We start from the raw sequence: 24942 nt of genomic DNA, 5'->3' as shown, positions 1-24942 counted from the left end.
AGACCCTTGGTTCCTATCATCACCACTGTAATTTGTTTCTCTACAAATTAACCATTTCACCTCAAACCGCACTGAATGAATCTGTTTACATCGCAACCACTGAATTATGCAGACATTTTGAAAAAAAAAAATCGATGGAATTCCTCTTCAAGGGAAGTGCTTAAATTTTACATTTACATGTTTTAAAAAGCTCATTTAAAGCATAGTTTTTAAAGAAAAATATCAGATCAATATGAGCCGATACTCAAGGTTTTAATATCGGTAATATTGGAAAAGAAAGAGTAGTATCATGGCATAGTCAGCACAAATCAAATCTTATCCTTTACACTGAGAGAGAGAGAGAGAGAGAGAGAGAGAGAGTTGTACTCAGACTTGTAGCAGTGAGTCACTCAAATGTAGGGTACTTTGCCCTCTGAAGTTCCTTAGAGCAAAAATGAACGTATTTTACTGTAAACGCTAGTAAATTTACCATTGAACGTTACCTTTCAACGTCTAATACGCACCTCGCTACTTAAATAAAGAATAAAATAGAGAAAATACTCGCGGAGGACACGAAACCCCTGTGATACTTCTCTTGACTTCTTTGCTCAGCGGCTCCCACTTCCGCGTTTCACTCCGACGTAACGCAGCCTAAAACAGGAAGCGCTAATCTCAAGGGTTAATCTCCCTCCGCGCGTCCACAGGTATTTACTGTAAACTCCTGCAGTTTAACTACTATGTCCGTTCTTCTGTTTCTGTTGAATACTACAGCGGAACACGTACACGTTCCACTGAACGTGTCAGAAAAGCTGAGAGGAGGGCAGTAATAGCCGAGCTAACGGTAGTTAGCTAGCCAGAAGCGCCTGTGTGTCAGAATGCAGGTGACAGGGTTGACAAGGCGTTCACTCCAACCGTCGCTTTAATCGCTCACACTGTGTCTGTGTTTGTGTTCCGACGGCTGAAATTCACTTCACATAATCGCCGTTTTCCGTTTCAGCGTGTCTCAGTCGACCGGGCATCAGAGTCGGAGGGAGCCTGTCTGTCTGTCTGCGCTTTTCGGTGAAAAAGCAGGTCCTGCGTCTCCACTAAAAAGATTCGATCGCAGGAGTCTATCTACACCCTCAGCTGCTTGCAGAAGAATGCCTGCCGGTAAGCGATGCAACAGTCTTGTTTGTTTCACTCTTTTGCTACAAGCGAATACGCTGAGACATGAACCACAACTTTCGATATCTCAAAACATGGGTACTCCGCATTGTTGCTGAGAACAGTGAGCCTAAACAAGTGGTTTTTACTTTTACTGTTATAGGGAGAGATACAGACTAATGAACGGGCTTCACTGGCCTTGTTGAGATTTTAAAGGGCCGTATCGTGGAAACTCGAGTTTTACACACTTTTTTTAAGAGTTTGATGTTGTAAGTAAACATTGTTAGCTAAAGTTCCAAAACATACCATTCACTCCCCAGTCCATACAGTCCGTATATGCAAATTAAACTGCAAAAACAGTTGTTTTCATCTATACAACCTACAGCTGTTTACTCCCGCCCATTCACGCTGAAGTTAGAAGTGTTTATGTCTGCTTTTTGGATGAGACATAATGCAGAGGTAATTTATGTATGCAGTGGTATACAAAAGTTTGGGTGCCCCTGATCAAATGACATGCTTTGTTGAAAATAAGTACACATCCTCTACAGAGAGCACATGTTTACATATTTTAATGCACAATTACCTTTTTTAGCATGTTGGAGAAAAAAGCATAAATGTGGCCAATGCAGAAGTTATGGCATCTTTTATATTCTATGTTTTATTTTACCCAACATGTTAAACTAAATTAGTGCACTAAAATTAGCAGAAATATGCCATCTTGAAGTTTGTTCCCTGTAGAGGATGTGCTGACTTATTTTGGAAAAGAAAAAGAAAACATGGAATTTGACCAAACTTTTGCATGCAACAAAAATAACAAAATAGCCTATTTAATTCTATGTGATTAGGAGAGGTGGAAAACAGTTGTGTAAAAATTAATGATGACCAATTTTGGTACATAAAAGCACACAAAACTCAAAAGTGGTCCTCAAGAAAAAAAAAAGAAAAATGTAGGTTATGTGCCCTTTAAATTGCTAGTCACAGAAGAGATAAGTGGCTTACTCAGCAAAGTCTGTGGAATGTGTTCTTCCTCCATTTCTGCAGTGAAGGAAGTTTGGGTGGAAATGACTGTAGCTTTCCAGTGCTGGAAAAAATGATAATCACTATCAGAACCTACACAGCGTTCACATGTGGATTCCATTTGTAACCGTTAGCCCTGTGTGTTGTTCTCGCGCATGTTTTTGGACAGGCACATGTACTTTCATATAACTGTTGATTTTTTGAGGACCAGATGTGTGTATAGTAGGGGTGTATGGTTCCCCATATTTTCAGGTTTGATATAATTTTCAATTTATAATTTTGCTGCACAAAATGTAAATAAAAACAATGCAATAATGTGCAAATCATTTAAACCCTGCATTTCATTAAAAATAGTACAAAGACAACATATCAAATGTTGAAATGGAGAATTTTGAATTTGATGCCATCAACATATTTAAAAAAAGTTGGGACAGGGGCAACAAAAGATTTTGTTGTAAAATTGTATAATGCTGAAATACACCTGGTGGTTAACTGTAAAATAGCAAAGAATTTGGTGATTTTATCATCTATGGTACATAATATCATTAAAAGAATCTCTGAATGCTAGAGACCAGGCGGAAAACCAGTATTGGTGAGCCGTAATCTTCCGGCCCTCAGGTGGCACTGCATTAAAAACAGACATGATTTTGCAGTGGAAATCACTGCATGGGCTCAAGAACACTTCTGAAAACCAATGTTTGTGAACACAGTTCGTCGCTCCATCCACAAATGCATGTTAAAACTCTACCATGCAAAGAAGAAACCATATACAAACAGGATCCAGAAACACTGGCGCCTTCTCAGGGCCCAAGCTCATTTAAGATGAACTAAGGTGAAGTGGAAAAGTGTCCTGTGGTCTAATGAATCAGAATCTGAAATTCTGTTTGGAAATCATGGACACTGTGTCCTCCAGGCTAAAGACCAACCAGCTTGTTAACAGTGCACAGTTCAAAAGCCAGCATCCGTGATGGAATGGGGGTGCATTAGTGCACGGGACAGGGGTGAGTTGCACATCTCTGAGCGCATCATTAATGCTGAAAGATATATACAGGTTTTGTCCGCTTTTTCAGGGAAGGTCCTGCTTAGTTCAGTAAGACAATGCCAAACCATATTCTGCACATTTTAAAACAGCATGGCTGCATAGTAAAAGAGTCCAGACTGCCTGTCACCCATTGAAAACATTTGGCGCAATATGAAATGAAAAATGAGACAAAGGAGACCCTGAACTGTTGAGCATCTGAAATCCTGGATCAAGCAAGAATGGGAAAACATTTCACTTTCAAAACTACAGCAATTGGTCTTCTCAGTTCCCAAACGCTTACAGAGTGTTGTTAAAAGAAGAAGTGATGCAACACAGTGGTAAACATGCCCTTGTCCTACTGACTAATGCACTCGCACTGTACAGAGGATGGAGACCAGGTAAACAGGTGAGAGACTCTTCCAAAGCATCTGTCGTTTCATAATTTGGGAAGTGTTTAATATGGATACGCACTCTAAGATACTAAATACAGTAGGTAGCACAGGTCAAAGACCTCTTTATCCAATGTGGCGACATCTGCCTGGATAATGGTGGAAATGTGTTTTTGGACAGGTCAAAAATTGTTAGACCACTGTTGAGTTTGGCAAAAATCAGTGATTTTCTCAGTGGAGGAGTGGGGCAAACACTCGTATGGCCCATCCAGAACGAGTTTAAATCCCAGAGTAGCACCTATAAAAGAGAAAATTACCCCAGGAACCAATGTCAGTTCAGTCCTGTCTGAATCTGGATTTAGATACTGTTTGAGTTAGAGATGTCACAATACCATTTTTTTTCTTTTGCAGTACTGAGGCCAATATCGAAACCTTGTGCATCGGTTGATACCAGTCCGATTTTTTGTTTTCTATAAAAATTACTATGCTTCAAAACTGACGTACGTCACTTCAAATGAGCATCTAAAAGTAGTTATCATGCTCACTCTACCATCCCACAGGAAGAAACACACAACTAACATCACACTAGGTCTGTTTCTCTTGTGAAAAACATGGTGACTTACTTGACTCTGTATCTACATAATTGTGTGTAACTGTACACATTTTTGAGTATTTTGTATACCTACATACAACAGTGTAGTGTATCATTTTGACAGTAAAACCAGTATTAGCTAGTAAGTAAACATAGCTAGGACGCAAGATAGCTAATCAGCCAAATTGACCACCTAAGACTTGTTCTTCAACAGTTGGATACAATAAATGAATAAAGACAATAAAGTAGTTAATCGCAATTATTTTTATGACACTTAATCGGCAGCTAGAATTTCACGATTGTGACAGCCCTACATTACACAATGTGTTTTATTTCAGGAAAGATTTGTTGGATTAATTTTTTTTTTCTCTAATATCCAATCCAGGATTTTCTACTGTTACCAGCTTCCTATTGACACCTATCAGTACAAATATGCCATCTCAAGTTTTATTATTATTTTTTTTTTTACAACTCATAGTTTCCTCAAAAGATAACAAATGTGAGACTGTCTGAAGAAACCAAGGCACATATTTTACATTTCAATACACTATTTTGAATATATATATGTGTATATGTATGTATGTGTGTGTGTGTGTATATATATATATATATATATATATATATACACATACATATATCTATTTTTTTCTATATATATATATACACAATATAAATATTATAAATTATATAAAATGTATATTACGTATATATATTTTACAATATAAATTGAAACAAACACACCTGTAGTGTATACGGTGTCCACTTCTCATCCATAGAAATTTAATCAAAACAGCTGTAGATTTTAAAATATTCTGTTTGTGTCCTTCCTTGTAATTGTCAGATGAAAAATCATCACTGCATGCACAAAACCTTTAAACAGTTCTCTTGCTAATTTGTGGTTCATTGCTAAAAGCCATAGTTTGCATGTTTCTACATCATTAGGTAATCATTCGTAATGTTCCAGACAGCTAGCTTTCTTTGCTCTGTTTACTATTTGTAACTTTTCGTAACTTCATTGTTCTTTGAGATGCAACTTCAAGGTGACTGTCTCACAGTTTTGATGTGAGTTTCGATGTACAGCTCAGCCCTTGAGGTCCAGTTTGAAAGTTGAAAGAGCAGTAGTACTACATAGCAGAGCGTTCTGTGGATGATAATGTAATTTCAGTTTTAGGTTAAATGTTTAAATAAGGTCTATCTGTGATGTTTTCCAATTTTTTTTCAACTTGTTTACATAACTTTTTCCATTTTTGAGGCAAATAAATTAAGATTTTGGGCATGTTACAGAGATGAGCTTGTTAATGGTGTAAGTCCAGTGTTTGTTAGCAACATTAGCCTAGCATGTCCCATGTCGGTTATCAAACGTGTCTTGGCTGATCGACTGCTTCTGGAGTAAGTTATAAATCATGTTAATTTGATTTTTCATATTACTATCCCTTTAAAAGACTTTTTTGGGTGCGGCTAGTGATGTGACATTCACAAATGTATCAGCTCTTTTAGGTGAATGTTGAGAGCTAACTCATGTTGAAGAGCTGATATGGGTCACATTATAAGAGCCTACGACGTGTTTACTTGAAGTGCATCCAGTGAAACCTCTGATCTATATCTGTCTTTCACCTGATCTAGAGCAAATCTTGCAAGAATTGTGAGATATTTGTTTGACTCTGTATATTCTAAACAGCTGCCACCAGGTTGCATTGCTGCTTCTTATGATGACGTGCAATGAACAGTCATTAAGTATGTACACTATTTGGTGGAATACAGAAATAAACAACACCAGCTTTCGCTAAGTACATTGGCTATGCTGTAAATGCCATTGGTAATCCAGAAGAAATAAAGACCTCTCAGTTATATCAAATATCTCAAACTCAGAGATCTAGAGATCACTTACTTTGAGATTTTTGTCACAAATGTGTATGTAATGAAAGAAAAATAAGCTGAGGCTTCATGACGGCCTCTGAACAATGGTCTGCCTTTAAATTTTCATAACATACAACATGCAATATAATTTTGTTGTTAATTGCAAGGCAGAGTAAGGTGCTGCTTAACAGCTGCTTAAGTTTTAAGTCAATCATGAGTTATAATATTGCGACATTTGCTAATTGCAAAGAAAAATGCTACTGAACAAATTTTGAAGCCAACTCTTATCAGTGAGCTGAGCCAATTGGTATGACTCACTGAAAAAGCCAGAATGCCAAGTCATTAGTTGCGACAGCACTGGGATTTTAGCTCATGATCTCCTGATGGCAAAGCGAAACTTGAGCCTTTTGGAAACCCTTGAAGAGTCACCCTTCAGCTATATTACAGTGATACATGCTGAACCGGTGAATTTGAACGTAACACCATTGTGGTGAGTAATACAAAAACATGTCAAATGTATTAACCTAACCTTTAACATGAGAATAATTAATGACAAATAAAAAAAAAATAGTGGTACTTAACAGAAACCAAACCTGCAAAGTATTCTGGGCGGCTCCACCACCAGTGCTACAGTGTTTTGATGTGTTTTTGCTGTTTATTTGCATTTAAGTAGTGTGACCATTGAAATCTGATAATCATATCTATCAGTGAAGCACAATTCAACTAAAACTATATATTCAACTAAAACTATGTAGCCTGTTACAGTTATCGGTACTGGTGTTCGTATCAGTCGGGTCCTGTTCTCTAGTGATCTGTATGATAATAAAACCTAATTTTAGAGTGTGTCATATTCAAATGAATCTGCAAAGCAAAAGATTGAAGAAAAAAAATCTTTGGAAGTGCAGTGAATGTTCTAAAATCAATTAGACCAAGTCCTTCCAAATGAAAAAGATGACATTTCCTCTGGTATGAGTGTCTAAGTGTAGAATGGCGTGGTATCGGGTAATCGCTAGAAGGCTAGCTACATTTTCTCTTTCTGTGGGTGCTCTGTGGCTTGCTCCATTTCTTTTCCAAGGCAGCTACGCTCCCTTGGTGCTTCAGTCCTGCTTCCGTTCCCACCTCTCTCCTCTCCACTGTAAAATTGATCTATTTTAAGGCACTTTTATTAAATAGCTCTTCAACGTTTTTGTTCTTAAAGGAACAGCCTGACCAAGATTCACAGTGTTTTTTTTTTATTGCTATTATTTATTTATTTTTATTTAGCTGCCTCAGTTATGTTCATTCTGCCAGGATATGACTTCTGTCGTTGTATAACTGTAGTCTCAACAGGCTGATGACGTTGGCAAGAAAGGAAAATCAGCACAAGCAGAAGTCTAGCACAAGCTTTTCCATCTTTTATTTTTTTGTTTTTTTCTTTTCATTTTTTATCAAGTAAAGAGCAAAAAGCGCCCCCCATGTTCACCATTTTTGTCATTTTAAACTTAAAAATGCAGTGCATGAAAGGCTCCAGAGTAATGTAGTAAATCAATATGAACATACTTATACATTGATCACTGTACATTAAAACCACCTCCTTGTTTCTGCACTCAATGTCCATTTTATCAGCCATGTAGATGCACTATAGTCCATCTGTTTCTCTGCATGCTTTGTTAGCCCTCTTTCACCCTGTTCTTAAGTGGTCAGCACCCCCACAGAGCAAGTATTGTTTGGGTGGTTGATCATTTTCAGCACTGTAGTGACACTGATGTGGTGGTGGTGTGTTAGTGTGTGTTGTGTTGGTATATACCAGATATGCGCCAGTATTTGGTAATTCACTTTACCACGATATTAAATACACACTAAAACATTATTATGGACACAGTAAAGTATCACCACTGCAATGTAATCCAACAAGCTGCAGTTTCAACAGAGATTTTCCAGAGAACATCCAGCTCGGTAACTGCTAAGAGGCTAATCCAGTAATATTCAAAGTTAGAGTGTTTACTGAAAGATTCACTGGAAAATAGGAAGATGTAAAAATGTTATGTGAACGTCTAATAAAAGACTCAGAATGATTAATTTATTGAGCGTGAATGGCAACTTTCATAGTACTGCTATATACAAACTGATCTGTGAATATAGTTTGTGTAAATTTGCAGTATTGTAATATCGTAAACTGTGATATAAGGCAACATTTCTTCAATTAAATATAAAATTTTGATTAGCACATGCCTAATCTATACACTGCCTAATTTGTAAATTGTTGGTATTCTGCTTCTGTTTATATGTATGGTATAATTTGCAAAGTGCCTCTGTTTGTGTATAAAATGCTCCTGTTTTTCAGTCAAAAGGGCAAAAATTGTCTCTAAAAGTATTCCCTACTCTGTCTCATGCTGAGAGGCTGAGACCACTTTACCAGATCTATAGCTTTTGAATGGCTACATTCTAACAGCTATTTGTGAAAATGTGTTTGTATCCAACTGATCATCTCTGTTCCTCAGTTCCAGAGTGTTTTCCCTGCTTTAGTGCTCCTGACTCATCTTGTGAAGGGTTTGATAATTAGCTGTGAGTGACTCAGAGGTGTTAGAAAAGGGCAAACAAAGAAATGTGGGGTTTCCAGCAAAGAAACTGAGATGCAGTGGTCTATGTGGTTGACTTTTGTTATAGTAACAACAGCACTTGCATTCAAAGAATAGTATGTGCTGTGCACCCTGCGTTATCTTTGTACCCTGCAATATACAGCACAGATTCTCTTCATCTCTGTGCATCTGCAGAGAATGCAGTGCGTAGGCTATAGGATTGTTGTTTTATAGCATCCATATTACATGAAATAGTAGGGATGTGCTATGATGTTGGAATCATTTCAGTGTCGGCAGATAATTGCAGGTAAAGCAAAATTATTGACATTGGACAGATGTTCAGATTTGGGCTCCTTTGAAACTTTTGTGCAAAATCATAGTTAGTAAACGTAGTCGTTTTTGTATAGAAAAATGTCAAATTTCTGAGCACAGAACAGCGTAAAACATTTCAACACTAGTGTTACATTTTTGAGCTCTTTTGAACAGGCCAGACTTCTCCAGACTTTCTAACAGTGCCTCACGTACATTCATGACATCAGAGAGCGTGAACTGCTTTTCTCAGCCAGTGATGAGCTCCCTAACCACTCACTCAGTAGCAGTAATGCAAGCATCATGCTGCCCAAAACCTGTTTGCTGTAGGAAAAAAAATACTCGTAAGTTGTTTTTATTTTTTTACTTCCCAAAATTAAAGAAAGTTCCTACATAAATGGCTAGAGGAGGCCTGGTTCCTCTTAAACAGGGCTCTGATTGTACTCTGTTTAAAAGAGCACAGACCAGAGGAATTTTGGGGGTGGGTTTAAGAAGGGGGTGTAACCCTGTTTGTACCAAAAGTTTACAAAGTTGTCCTCCTCATTATGAGATCACGCCTGGCTCCGCATACACACACAGACACAAACAGAAACCGACACTTTGTGTATAAATCTGAGTGACCAGAGGGCCGTATGATGAGTCCTTTATTCTTGACATCACAACAGCATGCAAAGAGTTGATGTGTGTGTGAAAGAGAGAGCAAAAGAAGAGAAGAATAGAGAAAGGATGAGAGAAATAAGTGAGAAAAAGATAATGCGTTAAATACACAGTTGTGTGCAAAAGTACATTACATATTTTTCTGTATGTTAAACTGAAATAAACAGAAATTTTGCACTAAAATTCACAGAAAAATGTCATATTTAAGTTTGTTTCCAGTAGATTAAATTTAGAAAAACTCTCAAGCATAATTTCACTTGGGTGCCCGGACCATTACATACAATTGTATGTGTCCAGACATTATAGAGGAGACAGAAAAAGTTGATGCACAAAATTTAATGGAGAAAATACTATTGATGTAATGCAATTCTGCATGCTAAAAAACTGGTAAACTCACTGAAAAGAGGTACATTTCACACCCTGTATTCAATTCACACTCTTTTATACTGATATACAATTAAAGAAATGGTTTATTGTATATTTTACTGGCCCTTTCGACCAAGTGTATCAGTTGGTTTCATCTGGTTTCTTTTCCCTTTTCCCTGTGAATGGATCAGATTTGGATTATGCTAGAAATTATCTAGAAATGCAGCCCACCTGGACTGCAGCCTAGTTTTTGGTACGCAGCTATGCTCTAATGCATGCATTCTCATGCTTAGGTTAAGATTCCCCATAAAGGAGTGCTATTAGCTCTCTGCTAGCTTTTGATGCTTCAGAAGAGCAGTGTTGTTGCTAACAGGTGATGTACCATTAGGGAATGCAGTTAATGTTGCAGTTAACTGAATTTTATGAGGCTTGGCTTTGGATTCTGTACTTCATGCTAAATATGGGTCATGTCTTGGGCAGAATGTTCTCCGGTTGTGTTCACGTTCAGAAAAACAAAAAAGGCCCTACTGTGAGATAAAGGTGCACCAGCACCTGTGTACCAACACCTGAATCAGACTGGCAAATGCTATCCCTAAAATACTTCAGTACTTTGATGTTATACTAATGTTTTTTTGAAGCTGAGTTTTTTATTGATAGGTTAAAACTGCATAGATTAAGGATAGCCAGTTAGAATGGATAAGAATGTCATAATGCAACAATTTCACATACAGTGGCTTAACCCCCCCTAGGCCCTCTATGGCATATACCCCTTTGCAACAGCTCTTGCATTTTCTACTGATTATTTCTCACTCTTAGCTCATTGAAACAAGCAGTAACATTTTGTCTAAACAGTGGCTTCTAAACTTGATATTACATTTGTGTTCATAAGCAGAACAAGTGACTTTTTGTTGTGATTTGAGTTTGGTGAAAAGTTATTGTGGTGTGTACAGCCTTGTTTTGTGGACAGAAAAACTTACTATTGTTTCTTAATGTTTCCTAATGTTTTTGTTGTCTTTTGCTGTAAAACAGTCAGAAAAACATTCTATAGATTGTGCCTGTTCACACAGAGTGTAAATTGAACATAAATATTAATTCAGTGTAATGTTACATTCATTACATTTACATTTATTTCATAAATGTAATTAACTATGTTATGAGTAGTATAATTATGTAATTGCTTGCCAGGTAATGATTCACAAAATACATTATTCGACTTGATATGAGACAATATTGTCTTGATTCTGTGCAATTATTGATACAGCAAAAATATAGAGTGGCTTAAAATGTGCTTCATATTAATATGTTCATGTTTCCATTTTCAGTTTATTGGAGCATCTAGAGCAAAAGTTGTCTAGCCACAAGTCTAATGCTCTAGCCTCAAGCTAACACACTTGTCACAAGCGAACATGTTAGTCATGATACAATGATATGATACAATGTGCAATGCTGTAACACGATACGATACGTTGTAACAATCTCAGGAATTGTCTGTAGGTCAGTGTTTCGCAGTCCAGTCCTTATTGGTTGAAGGTTGAAGCAAAAATGTGGACTGACTGGGGGGCCCTGAGGACCAGACTGGGAACCACTGCTATAGATAATTATGCCATTTAAATCACATATATTGCAAAATAATGATAATAACTGTGGACTTCAAGGTAAAAACAGAGCAATTGGTATTGATGTCATATCTCTCTCGTTCTCTTTCTCTACTGAACATAGTGTGCCAGACTTGCAGATATGTTACATACACAGCACATTGATGCTTAGTTGCTTCTAAGTGGTCTTCAGGCAGTTCACAAACAAATTTATTAGGTTAAATTTACCCACTTGTTGATAATGTAGACTATCATATAACTTAGTGATTATGATATTAAAAATAATTAATGTTTCAGTCCTAATATTCTCATAGTATTATTCTCATTCTTGCTTTCTCATTCTTTCTCATTTTCTCTCTCTCTCTCTCTCTCAAACACACACACACACACACACACACACACACACACACACACACACTCACGCATACACTGCACTTTGAGATGTTAATGTGTTTAGTTGTGAAGTGGTGTGGGTCTTCTTGCTTTTGGAAGTTTGATCTTCTATAGGCTTTGGTTTTAGATGTGTCTGTGTGTGTGTGAGAGAGAGAGAGACAGAAAAAGAGAGTTTGATCTCAGCTCTGTTTAGTGTGTGTGTTTGATGTGTTCTCTGATTTGTGTTGATGTTCCTTCGTTTCCCTTTGGCATCGTCTCATTCATATGCGATGTGGAAAACTCGCTCTAAAGATGAATTCAGGGCAAAAAATAACTTCAAAGCACAGGGCTCCATGTGTGCATGGAGAGAGAATGAGAGAGTATTAAGACTATTATCTTCATTAATATCTCATTACTTTAGATTTGCTCTTTCTATGAGAAAATCCTTCTTTGTATTTTGATCATTTTATAAAAGGTTTTAATATACTAATATGCAAGTATACTAATATACTAGTATAACACAATACTAGTTGTTATAACACTACTGTATGTTGTGATTGCGATACTGCTCTGAATAAAAAATAAGCAGATCATCCTTTAAATGACAAAATTCTTGGTTTTTGGTAATCTGGTAATCTTCCATCAAAATGTAGTGACTTTTGCTTCAGCAGGTGGGTGAATGTAATAATAAGCAGTAAGCTCATGTTTTACCTCCTCTTCCCACCACTCCCACCTATAGACTTAACCTGTCATCGAGTAGAAACACTCAGTATTGTGTCATCATTTATCACAATAACAATAAAATATCGTCTAAAAAAAAAACCTTTACTTAATGGACATTTGACTTTTGCACAGTGCTGTATGTTTGGGCGTATGCATAACTATGTGTGTGGGTGTGTGTGGGTGTGTTCACACCATGAGAGGGGTGTGGTGGAGAACATGCAGATGTCTCCTCTTGAGCACAGTGTGCCTTTGGCTGCTACTGAGAGAGCCACACAGCAAGGATAAACCTGCAGCACACTCACACACACACACACTCGCACGCGTATGCACACAGCTCGCCTTCTACCCTACAGCCAGAATTGGCTGTGACACAGAAACTCATTTCTCATAGGAGCACGCTGCTAAATCAACCACACTGTAAAAATCCATTTCTCATAGGCTGTTTATTACAGTGCACAGTACAATATAGTGCACAGTATAAATAACAATTACTAAGAAAAATATAACCTCACAAAACTTTGTAACAAGATAAATCACAAAATTTTGTTTGTCTGAGGTTCTTGAACAGGTTATAAATATCAAAATGCACCAGCAAGGCAGTGCCACACTTAAAAGAATGGTTTAGTGAAAATGTAAACCAATTTAAACCCAGATGTAGATAATCAACCAAGACATATTTAGTGTCTAAATTTTGTTTATTCAGTTTGGTGCTGGAGGTACAAGGCTAACTTTGCCAACAAACACTAGAAACCAATACTCACCCAAGTCTTTTTAGTAAATGCATCCTCAGAACTTCTCTCAACCTGCTCAAACCACATGCAGGTCTTAATTAAGATCACACAGACCTGTCAGTGCGGTTTAGGATGACTCACTGTGAAAATTAACTAAACTTCATCATGGAGCTGAGCACTGCAGGAAGCTGTTATAGACAACAGGTGTTGTCTCTGCAGTATCTGACTCCTGTACACATGCATCATGGATGCTAGATTACATTCATAATTTCTGTTGTTTCTATTTGTAAACATATGTCTATGGTCAAAATCTATAGTCTAAATTGTGAACGTAATCTATAGTGTCCATATGCCTCCATGACGTGTGTACAGGCGAAGAGGAATCAGAATTTGGCTCACTTGTTGTTTAAAGTGAATGTCCATTGCGTTTAGCTACACAGAATAGCTGCACATATTTATGGAAATGTTTTGGGTGACTATTGACCTCTGGTAGGTGTTAGCCTTTTAGCTCCGGTGCTAAACTAAAGAGAAAAAATTTGGACTCCAAACATATCTTATTTGAAGGACTGCATCTGGGGTAAGTGCAAAATTGTGTAGATTTGATTTTTTGCCTAACAGTTCATTTAAAAAAAGCCTACAAAAAATTGAGTACTATATTTTTTTCCCTTTGAAGAAAAAAAGAATAAGATGAAACAGTATACAAATTGCAGACAAGTAGGTCTCAAATGGAATTTTTGAAAATGTATTTTACAACATTATATTAAGTTTTGTTACAAAAATACTTCATAAATACCATTTCTGGGGAAAAGGGAAAGATGAATTTAATACATTTTATATACAGTATGAAAAAATGTGTATGTTCTAGAGGGCAATAGGGCGATATGGCACAAATACAGTATCACAACACTTCAAGATGTTTTCTCTATACACGATATCTCATCCCATCATCTAAGCCGCTTATCCTCCTGGGTTATGGAGGGTGATGTGTCATGATATTTATTTTTTCTGACATCAAGTTGCAAACATAGCACCACATTTAAAAAGACTGTCAAAATCTATGAACACAATGAATTGTATATTACATTTCATACACTGTGCTGCACTAAATTCAATAGAACAGGACTAGTCGTGGTTAAAAGCACATCCTAATTGCATGTCTCTAATGAAATATGCAGTTATGGAGTGTTTTTAGTACTGATGATATCCACAATATACTCACAAAAGCTTTTTGTGACATTTTGCGATGTGATTTATGACGTTAACAATAAATATTGTAATTTTGCCTGTCCTAATTTGTTCTTTCTTTGGCTGATGGGGTTAGGTTGGAAAATTTCTAGCAGGCCAGATCCATCGTCCTCCCAGGTCAGCTTTGGCCTGCAGGCCGCCCATTGACCAGTCCTGGTTTGTGCAGTTACTGTGCACTCGTTTTGTTGTTTACAGGCTCTTTATAATTCTATTTATAATAGTCTTTTTATTGTATTTTATTTTTCATTGGCTTTTATAAGAGTTGAAGTACTGCTATAATTTATCATAATCTTATATAATAATCTTAGCATGCCTTTGCTATTCTTTTCGTTAGCTTCAAGAACTGTGTTTCATGCAGCAGTGGCAGGTTCATAGAGCTTTAGGCTGATATTTCAGTTTTCATGCTTGAGGAGGAAGGACATTTGGGGGTTATAGCTGGGAGGCGTTTATTAGGAAAACTGATGTTGATAGCGCTTGTCTGCTTATTGGTGTATATGTTAAAGAGTTTCACCTCCTCCATCATTCAACATCGAGAGCGAGAGAGAGAGAGAGGGGGTAAAGAAGACAGAAGACCCGCAAGGTCAGAGAGAGGGGAGAGGTGTATGGGGGGTGGGGTAGAGTTTGTGAGAGAGAGAGAAGGGCCACATGCAGCTATGGACTCGGAAGGCTCTGACACTGGTAAGGCTGCGCTCACTGCCTGTGTTTGTGTTTGTGAGGGAGAGAGACACTTTTATTATTATTGTGGTTATTCAAATGATTTTTCTGCTTTGCGTTATTATGTGAGAGTTTCTGTTTTTATGGCCACTGTAGTTCTTTTTTTCTCTTAATTCAATTCAGTTGAGTTCAATTCAGTGTTTTATTGGCATGACAAATGATGCTGCATTAGTATTGCCAAAGCCTTGTGTACAAAGTCTCTTTCTCTCTTTCTTTTCCCTTTCGTTCATTCTCCTTTGTAAAGGATGGACTAACATGAGAGAGAAAGGGAAAATGGCATAGCTCTCCTGCAAATGGGATTATTTAATTGGCTGTTCAGCTCCTGGTTTTTCTAATTGGTCAGTGAGTTTGTCTCTCATAGTTAGTGCTTGTGTTTGATGGGTGGGGTTTGTGATTCACACACAGTGCTTCTGATTTGCTCAAGGCGCCCACCATTGATGAGCTGGGTGTGTGTGATCAGTTAGTCTCAGAGGGAGAGCGTGTGACAGTTATACAGTTGAGGTCATTTACTGTTACGTAATATTTACGTGTCTTACACACGTACACACACACACCTATATACATGAATGGACATATTATATATAATTAAATACAACCCCATTTCCAAAAAAGTTGGGATGATGTGCAGAATGTAAATAAAAATAGGATGCAATGATATGCAAATCATGTGAACCAAATTTTTAAAGGAACATACTACAAAGACAACATATCAAATGTTAAAACTGAGAAATTGTTTTGTTTTTTGAAAAATATATGCCTACTTTGAATTTAATTTCGACAACATGTTCCAAAAAAGTTGGGACGGGGGCCTGTTTACCACTATGTTTCATCACCTCTTCTTTTAACAACACTCTGTAAGCGTTTGGGAACTGAGGAGGCCAATTGCTGTAGTTTTGAAAGTGAAATGTTTTCCCATTCTTGTTTGATATAGGATTTCAGCTTCTCAACATTTCTGCATCTCTTTTGTTGTATTTTTCATTTCATAATGCGCCAAATGTTTTCAGTGGTGACAGGTCTGGACTGCAGGCAGGTCAATTTAGCATCTGGACTCTTTTAATATGGAGCAATGCTGTTGTAATGCATGCAGAATGTAGTTTGGCATTGTCTTGCTAAAATAAGCAAGGCCTTCCCTGAAAAAGACATTGTCTGGATGGCAGCATATGTTGCCAAAACCTGTATTTATCATTCAGCATTAATGGTGCCTTCACAGATGTGCATGTTACCCATGCCATGTACACTAATGCACCCCTATACCATCATGAATGCTGGCTTTTGAACTGTGTACTAATAACAAGCTGAGTGGTCTTTAGCCCAGAGGACACAGTGTCCATGATTTCCAAAAAGAATTTCAAATGTTGATTTGTTGGACCACAGGACACTTTTCCACTTCCCCTTAGTCCATTTTAAATAAGCTTGGGCCCAGAGAAGGTGGCAGCATTTCTGGATCCTGTTTATATATGGTTTCTTCTTTGCATTTTAGAGTTTTAACTTGCATTTGTGGATGCAGCGATGAACTGTTTTCACAGATAGTAGTTTTTAGAAGTGGTTCTGAGCCCATGCAATGATTTCCACCACAGAATCATGTCTGTTTTTAATGCAGTGCTGCCTGAGGACCCAAAGGTCATGGCCAGCAAATACTGGTTTTTGGCCTTATCCCTTGAATACAGAGATTTCTACAGATTCTCTGAATCTTTTAATGTTATTATGTACCGTAGATGATAGAAAGAAGAAGTTCTTTGCTGTTTTATGTTGAGAAACATCATTCTTGAATTGTTGCACTATTTGATTGTGCAGTCTTTCACAGAGTGGTGAATCCATCCTCATCTTTACTTCTGAAAGACTCAGCCTCTCTGAGATGCTTTTTTATACCCATATCATGTTACTGACCTGTTGCCAGTCAACCACCAGCTGCTTTTTTAGCATTAGACAACTTTACCAGCCTTTTGTTGCCACCGTCCCAACTTTTTTGGAGCGTGTTGTTGGCATCAAATTCTACATGGGCATATATTTTTCAAAAAACAATAAAATTTCTCAGTTTCGACATTTGATATGTTGTCTTCGTACTATTTTCAATTAAATATAGTGCTTAAATAATTTGCACATCATTGCATTTTGTTTTTATTTACATTTTGCATAATGTCCCAACATTTCTGGAAATGGGGTTGTAGATCACCTTTGTCATGTTAATGTTTACTAAATCTATGATTATTCTGTGTCTATTAGAGTCCCATGTAGTATTTATACATAGTGCATAGACATACTCACAGACATTCATATGGATGATGAATTAAGGAAAAGCCAACATAGTGTTTTAGTAAGTTGTTGGGTACTCGATAATTGATATGATCAAATGTTGTGATAGTTGCCGATGCTATGTTCTTTCTTTCTCTTTTTTTATTGCTTTCCCCTTTTTATTTCGTAACTTAAATTGAGTCATGATGATAATGTTTATGGCCGTAATTCTGCAGACAGTAATCATTTGTCTAAATTACACACACACATTCTCTAAACCGTTTATTCTTCTGGGTTGCGGGGGGGTGTGCTGGAGCCTATCCCTGCGGTCACTGAGCAGAAGGCAGGATACACCCTGAACAGGTCACCAGTCCATTGCAGGGCAGACAGACACACATACACATCCACACACACACTCACACCTAGGGGCAATTTAGCATGTCTAATTAGCCTGACTGCATGTCTTTGGACTGTGGGAGGAAACCCACACAGACACATGGAGAACATGCAAACTCCACACAGAAACATCCCTGGTCACCCGACTGGGGAACCGAACCGAGGCCCTGCTTGCTGTGAGGCAACGGTGCTACCCACTGCACCATTGCAGTATCCATTTGGTGTTTTGAAGATGACTTTGGAGGGCACTCTCTAACACTTTGGTCCGAAAAGTTCAGTTGGGTTGAAATCTGGGGCCGGTTGCAGCAACAGGTCTTGACTAAGATAGTCTTAACTGCTAAGTTGGACGTTGCTAAGACCACTTTTCAGAGAGGCCACTGCACAAACCAAAGGTACAGGCTCATGTAAAATAGATGGAACAATGGCGGTTGCTAAGCAACCTGGGTTACTAAGCAAAACTGCTATGCGTTTACCTACTACTGGCAACTTGCTGGTTGATGCTGGCAAAATAAAAAAAAAAAGTGAAACTTGCTTGTTAATTAAATTATAGAGTCTGCTACATCCAAAGATGTATTTTGAGATTGTGACCGCTCTCAACTCATAACACAGCTCTTGACATTCCTCTGTGTAAGGAATATGGATGTGAAAAATTGGCTCTGCAGCCTACTTCTGTTGTAAACACTAGCTACATTGCTAGCTCTGCTTCTACTTGTCAAAGCAAGGACTTTATCCCACAAGATGGCCACCGAACACATTGAAGAAAATGAAACCCTAACCTTAAATAAACTAAACAACTGTCCACTGTGGTTTTAAGTAGAATTTTAAAATGTATAGAAATGTCTGCAGAAATCTTAAAGCACTTTCTAAGCTCATTCTGAAGCAAGCAATATGTCTGCTTTTTTGCATGTTTTGTAGCATAGTGAGCTAGTCACATATCGTTGATACACCCTATACGTTATTGTTAGCACTGCTCAACACCAGACCAGGGGCTTGAGTTGCAGCAGAAGTCTCTAATTGGCACGGTGTATAGCTGTGTTTTGTGGCTGTTTTAGCCTAGCCTAGGTCTGCCCCCAGCTAAGCTTAGGAAGTTACGGACTTAATAAAAATTAAAATTACAAACAGTCTTAAAGTTACATACCAGTCTCTTGGTGTACAGCACACATACACTTGACAGCATGGTGAAGGAGGACTCGTCTTACCACATCAGTGACTGTCTTTGTAATCAAGGGTTTATGCATGGCAGCTCAGCTATATCCTTGTATAGGTAGTTGTGGATGGGCTCTTTCTGAAAACACAGTCTTATCACATCATTCTCAGTCACCTGAGGAAGAGTCTTCTGTATTCTGTACATGGCGCTCTAAAACACAAGCATCACAGCCATTGAAAGTGAGTTTTCAACCACAATTTCAGTCCTATTTACTGACTGCCTACCTATAGATGTAAGTGCAGATGTCACATTAGCCACTGTTCCTGTTGAAACACTAGACAGATGAGCAATCTTTTGGACTGAAGCGCCTGCTGTCTGTGCCCCAGTACTGAACCCTCTTTCAAAGTCACTTAGATTTTTTCCTCTTCTCACCTTTATCCAAGGTCAGCTGGATCTTCTCAGCATTTTTATACATGCCGCACAGCATGGTAGGATGATATACATGTCTAGGTTATTTCCTATGATGGACTTTAATTCGGTAGTTTTTTCACTGAAAATAAAACTTTAGGGATGGAATGTGTCCTCCATCAACACCAAAGAGAATTTATTCACATGCAGAGATAAACTTAGGCTTCAGCTAACACAGGGAATTGTTTCTTTAACCTTAGGGCTTGGGCACCAGCTTTGTGTTTAGAGTGGTAATAAAACAACATGAGCTATGCAAAAGCAACCCCGGAGACAAAGGAAATAACACTTAGAGTAACTCAAGCGAAAAACAGTATTAGCCGCTCACCCAGTTACACAACACAGGTGTGGAAAACATGAGTAGGATCTTCTCTTACTAATTAGATTAAAATTCACAAATAAATTAATTTTTCTAAATTGTTCAGCAGCGATTGTTACAAGTTCATCAAATTTTATTTTTATTTTTTAAATCTAATTTCAGCAAACCTTATAACAGTATAAATAAGCACCGATATAAAGCATTCACCCTCTTTTGGACTTTTTTTTTTATACAGCCTGAGTATATAAATCATAAGCTTTGTCTGTACATGGTGGTCTAGTCAGACTTACAGTGTGAGTCACCAAAGAAATCAACAAGGTTTCTACAATTGCACAGTGTATGCCTCTTTTTAGAGAACATTCAGCTACAGCTCAACCAGCCAAACAAAAGACTTCACACATAAAACTCCATAAGTGAGCTCTTCAGGTGCGTTAGCCTCGGCTGTGATTCCTGCTGTCACTGAGCTACAGAGACTGATGTTGAATGAGGCTGATGAGCAGCATCAAAACTAGCTGAATGGGAGTGCTTTTCTGATGTGGAACAAGTTCTGCTCTTCTCCATTGCAGCGCTTCTTGATGCAAGGTAACTAATGTAGCATAGCTAGCTAATGCACATCATTTAAAATCAGCTAGATTTTCATAATTTAGTAATTTGGTATGGTATTAGATGCTGTATCAGTAAGTACTAAATCACATGTTTGTACTTGGGCTGAAAAAAATTGTATCGATGCATCACCACACATGGTATAAATCACCTTTTTGTTTTATGCTAATTTGAATTACTCCCATGCTTTCAACGCCTTTGGTCTTTGGAAACCTTTCGAGATTTTGCAGCCGAATTGGATTCTGCTGTCGCCATGATTTTTGGATTTTTGGAAAATTGGATTTATTAGCTAGTCTGTGCAGCCCCTACTCTACAGCATAATGTCAAGCTGAAAACAATCAGGGCATTTTATGAAATCAAAATAGAAAACTCAAAATATTATCAATACTTAGTAGGACCTCTTTCATCAGCCATTCCTTGAGTCTCTTTGGGTCAGCAAGATAATTTTGCTGGGACTGGCTGAAGCTCAGTCAAGTTGGATAGAGCTTTATAAGTGACAATTTAAGTTGTTCCATACTAAAGTAAATTTTGACACTTTATCTTTTTCAACCTAGTTTCAATTAGCTAAAACTAGGGCTGTCACGATCATGAAATTTTAGCTGACAATTGTCACATAAACAATTATGATTAATGATTAAATTGTCTTTTTTTTTCATTGTATGCAAATAGAATTCAATACAGTACAAGCTAAAACTGGACCAAATTTGCAGATTAGCCATCTTGTTTCCTAGCTGTTTATTCAAACAGATGTCTACAGTTACACAGAATCATGGCTTTTTTATTTATTTGCCTTAATCTAATGTACATGTTGCAGCATAATATGAGTGTGAAACCTAATTACTGTGGAAAACGATTGCAGTCAACTTTAATAATTGCGATCATCTCAAATAATTGCAATTAGACGATTACGTAATAACCGTGACAGGACTAGCAACAACAGCTTGCTATAGCCTGGCATTTTAACCTCAACATTATGTAATGTCTATAAAAAGGGACATTGTAGAGATCTGATGTGAATTATTAAGATATGCTGACCAAGTCAGTTAAACTTGTCCAACCTCGCAACAGTACCTTCAAAAACACTTAGGAACTGGTCAGTTGGGTCCAAAGATAGGGGATGAAAAAACATTATGCTTCTCATATTAAAAAAGCCCAGACTACAGTCTGTGTTGTAGAAAAAGAAATCACAGTAATTGAGTGAGTGCTTCACTCAGAGCAGTTGGTTTTACATATTTTATATAAAGTTTGGGTGACCCTGGTCAGATTGCATGTTTTGTTTATTTTTAAGTAAAAATAAGTTAAAATGTCATATATAGAGGTCACACTTCTGCATATTTTGCTGCACAATCACTGTTTATTTGCTTAATTTAACATTTTGGGCGGGGGGGGGGCAATACAGCATAAAATGTGGCCTGTGCAAAAATTAGCAGGAAAAATTATTATATTTAAGCTTATTCCATGCAGGAAAATCAGCAGAACATGTAATATGTCATGTGTGCAAAAGTTATGGCACATTTTATGTTTTTTTTTTCTTTTGCCCAGTATGTTAAAGATTGACATAGTGCGCTAAAATTTGCAGAAATATGTCACATTGATGTTTGTTCCCTGAATATGTCTTTATTGTCACACATTATTTGAACAGGGGGTGTTTAAACTTTTTCATACAACCATTAATATTAAATAAACTCAGGGACTCACGTTTCAGTGTCCTGAAAAGCTTTTGTAAGGTTCAGCTGGAACATCCGTGACGTTGCGTCACCAGGTGAGCTGTAAACCAACACAGGTGTACATAGACACACATGCACACAACACACACACACACAGATGGTACTAGCTGGAAAAAGCTTTCTGCCCGATTGGTTTGTGATTACAGGTGTTGGCAGGTGAAGCAGTGGAGTGATTGGTGCACTGAGCTGTCAGTCACTGCTGGAGGTAGAAGGAGGGAGGTGGAGCCGATACAGGTGTGCTCCTCTCTCTCGGGTGAACCTGAGTTTGCCTCTCTGCCTTACTCTGCGCTCTCGCAGGGTCAGTGTTTGGAGAGGGGAAAGGTCGCTGTGTGCCGTCTTTGTTTTTGTGGGAAAGGTCAGAGGTCAAAGATCATGATGAGGAGGTACAGGCAGGTGCCACGCTCCGAGGCAGACGGAACCTTCAGATACAGATGCAGCAGGCAGAGGACCTCCGTTCTTAGCACACTGGGTATACGAGTGTGTGTGTGTGAGTGTGTGTATGTGTGTGTGTGCGCGTGTGTGTGTGGGTTTGCTGGCTCACTGTTTGTACTTGTTATTATGTTGTTGTTGTGATTTCTCTTAGACTGCAGCAGAAAAAATGCAAATTATTTCCATTTATTGTATCACTTGATTATTTACTGTGGAAAAATAACCACACGAGTAGTTGCTTGGGTTTGTGATAGCTTATGCTGCAGGTTTATTATTTCATTCTTATTTATCTTAAGACTGATTATTTAGGATTTCCTATAACTTTTCAGTAGCTATGGAAGAGTGGCACAATCTAACAAGTTTTGTGTTTTTTTGCTAAATAATTTTTGCTAAATAAGTATTTAAGCAAGATTGTTGAAAACATCAACTTTGTTACCACCTTTGTGGCAGGCATGCAAATGTTACGACTAACACCATAGCTGGGGTTAATTATAGCTGAGGGGCTACTTGTAACAGTGGCTAAAACGTGTGCTAAATCAATGCAAAACAGTTAATTCAATGCAAATTTATGTTGTTTTAATCCTGAATAAACATCCGCATTTACACAAATATGATCATTAAAAGGCATGCGTATCAAACATGACAAATTTCTTTTTGACTACAGAGTAGAAAAGCAAATATGAGCACAGTGCAGTTAAAATTTACATATATTTTATTTTATGATCTGTGCATAAAATCTTCCAAAAAATTGTTTTGAATTCATATGAAGGGAGATGGACTGCTCGTATTGTTTATTATGGGATGTTTTGTTGTAACAGTGTGTTAAAACCATGTGGAGGATGTACTTTGCCCTGACTTGCTAGACATGCTTCGGAAATGGTGCTGTATTACAGCCACCAAGAAGATGAATAAAATAATATAATTGTGAATTCTGTGACTTGCACACAGCACAGTAATCGAAAAACACTTAAGATGCAGAAAAGTCAGGGTCTTCAGGGTGATTCAGGAGGAATATCTGTATAATAGCTGTCAAAACTCTCACAGATGACATTGTAGTGGGAATATGAAAAGGTAACCAAAAGCATGTTCCACTTGAACCTGTGTAACTACATAAAATATCTGTTACATTTTATCCCATGTTCGTTTGTGCCCTGCTCTCCTACTATGAGACTAATGTGCAAGTTTGTAGTTTAGGCCAAAACATGGGCCCTTGTAGTTTAAGGGGTTAAATATAAAAGATAGCAAAATAAGATGTTAAAAATAGTATTATAAATAATGCATAGCACATCCTTTCATCGTCTCTCTCTGTCTCTTTCTCCCCCTCCCTGTCCCTCTTTATCTCTCTCTCTCTCAATAAGGGTATCGAATGTTTGATAATGGTCAACCCCATTTCCACTTCTCACTTTACAATACCCCCATTTTCAACACACACACACACACACACACACACACACACACACACCCAGTGGAAGGGGCATGAATGAGTTCAAGTCTGGCTTATCGAGAGAGAGAGAGAGAGAGAGAGAGAGAGAGGTGTTGAATATGAGAGGAGTCTGGTGGCTGCTCTGATACTCAGATTTCTTCCATCTTTTAATTATTAAGCAGCCATTCAGACAGCATCTCACACACACACACACACACACACACAGAAATGAGAACTGTCAGTTCTTACGCACATGCATGCACACACACACACACACTTTAAACGGAGGCACATGCTCACGATAAACGCATAATCATCTCTGTAACTACTGGCAATGGAGAGTGTGATTGCTCTCTTGGTGATATGTCTGGCTGCTTGTCCAGATGGCTGCAGAGGCTTGCTCAAGGTCAACTGCTTCTGCTGCAGTGTAGGCACGGTGGTTATTTATGCAGGGGAATCCATCTGAGGCTGAATTCCTAATTTGCTGACATTCTATTTGTATTACGAGTAATACAGCTAATGTCAGGTAAAAATCCCTAACAGAAACAATAGCATTAGGTGCTTACAACCCTAAAAAGGCAGTAGCTGCAAAAAGCCCTTCTGGTGTTGTTATACAGCATATGCATAAACAGTACAAAATACATTGTTAGTTTCCTCTCTCTTCCTCTCTCCTCAACACGCTCTTGTACACCCGCACACTCCTCCACTCCACTCAAGCTTTAGCAGCTGAATTATTTACTGTGTTTTAAGACTCTGCTGTTGAATATGCATATTTCAGTTTAGTATGCCTACTCCTATTTAACATACGTATCCATATGTTCCACATGACATCCCACCCTGCATTGTCGGGGGTGGCATTGATGCTGTTGGGTGCAGGATGCAGGATATGCTAATGCACAGAGCTCGCTTTATGGACCAGAAAATCCAGTCTTG

General features: G+C 37.9%; 1 protein-coding gene across 1 annotated transcript in view; it reads left to right on the top strand.

Annotated features, from left to right (window-relative positions):
• The first annotated feature begins 351 nt into the window (after nt 1-351).
• The window catches only part of efr3a (EFR3 homolog A (S. cerevisiae)), an 87181-nt gene continuing 62590 nt past the window's right edge, over nt 352-24942 (top strand). The window contains exons 1-2 of the mRNA XM_036562446.1: nt 352-683; nt 977-1128. Coding sequence (XP_036418339.1) covers nt 1119-1128 — 10 coding nt within the window. The 5' untranslated portion in view covers nt 352-683; nt 977-1118. The remainder of the gene's footprint in view (nt 684-976; nt 1129-24942) is intronic.

The sequence above is a fragment of the Colossoma macropomum genome, unplaced genomic scaffold (assembly GCF_904425465.1).
Source record: "Colossoma macropomum unplaced genomic scaffold, Colossoma_macropomum, whole genome shotgun sequence".
NCBI classification, from domain to species: domain Eukaryota; kingdom Metazoa; phylum Chordata; class Actinopteri; order Characiformes; family Serrasalmidae; genus Colossoma; species Colossoma macropomum.
The sequence above is the reverse complement of the archived record's forward strand: the minus strand, read 5'-3'. Positions and strand labels throughout refer to the sequence as shown.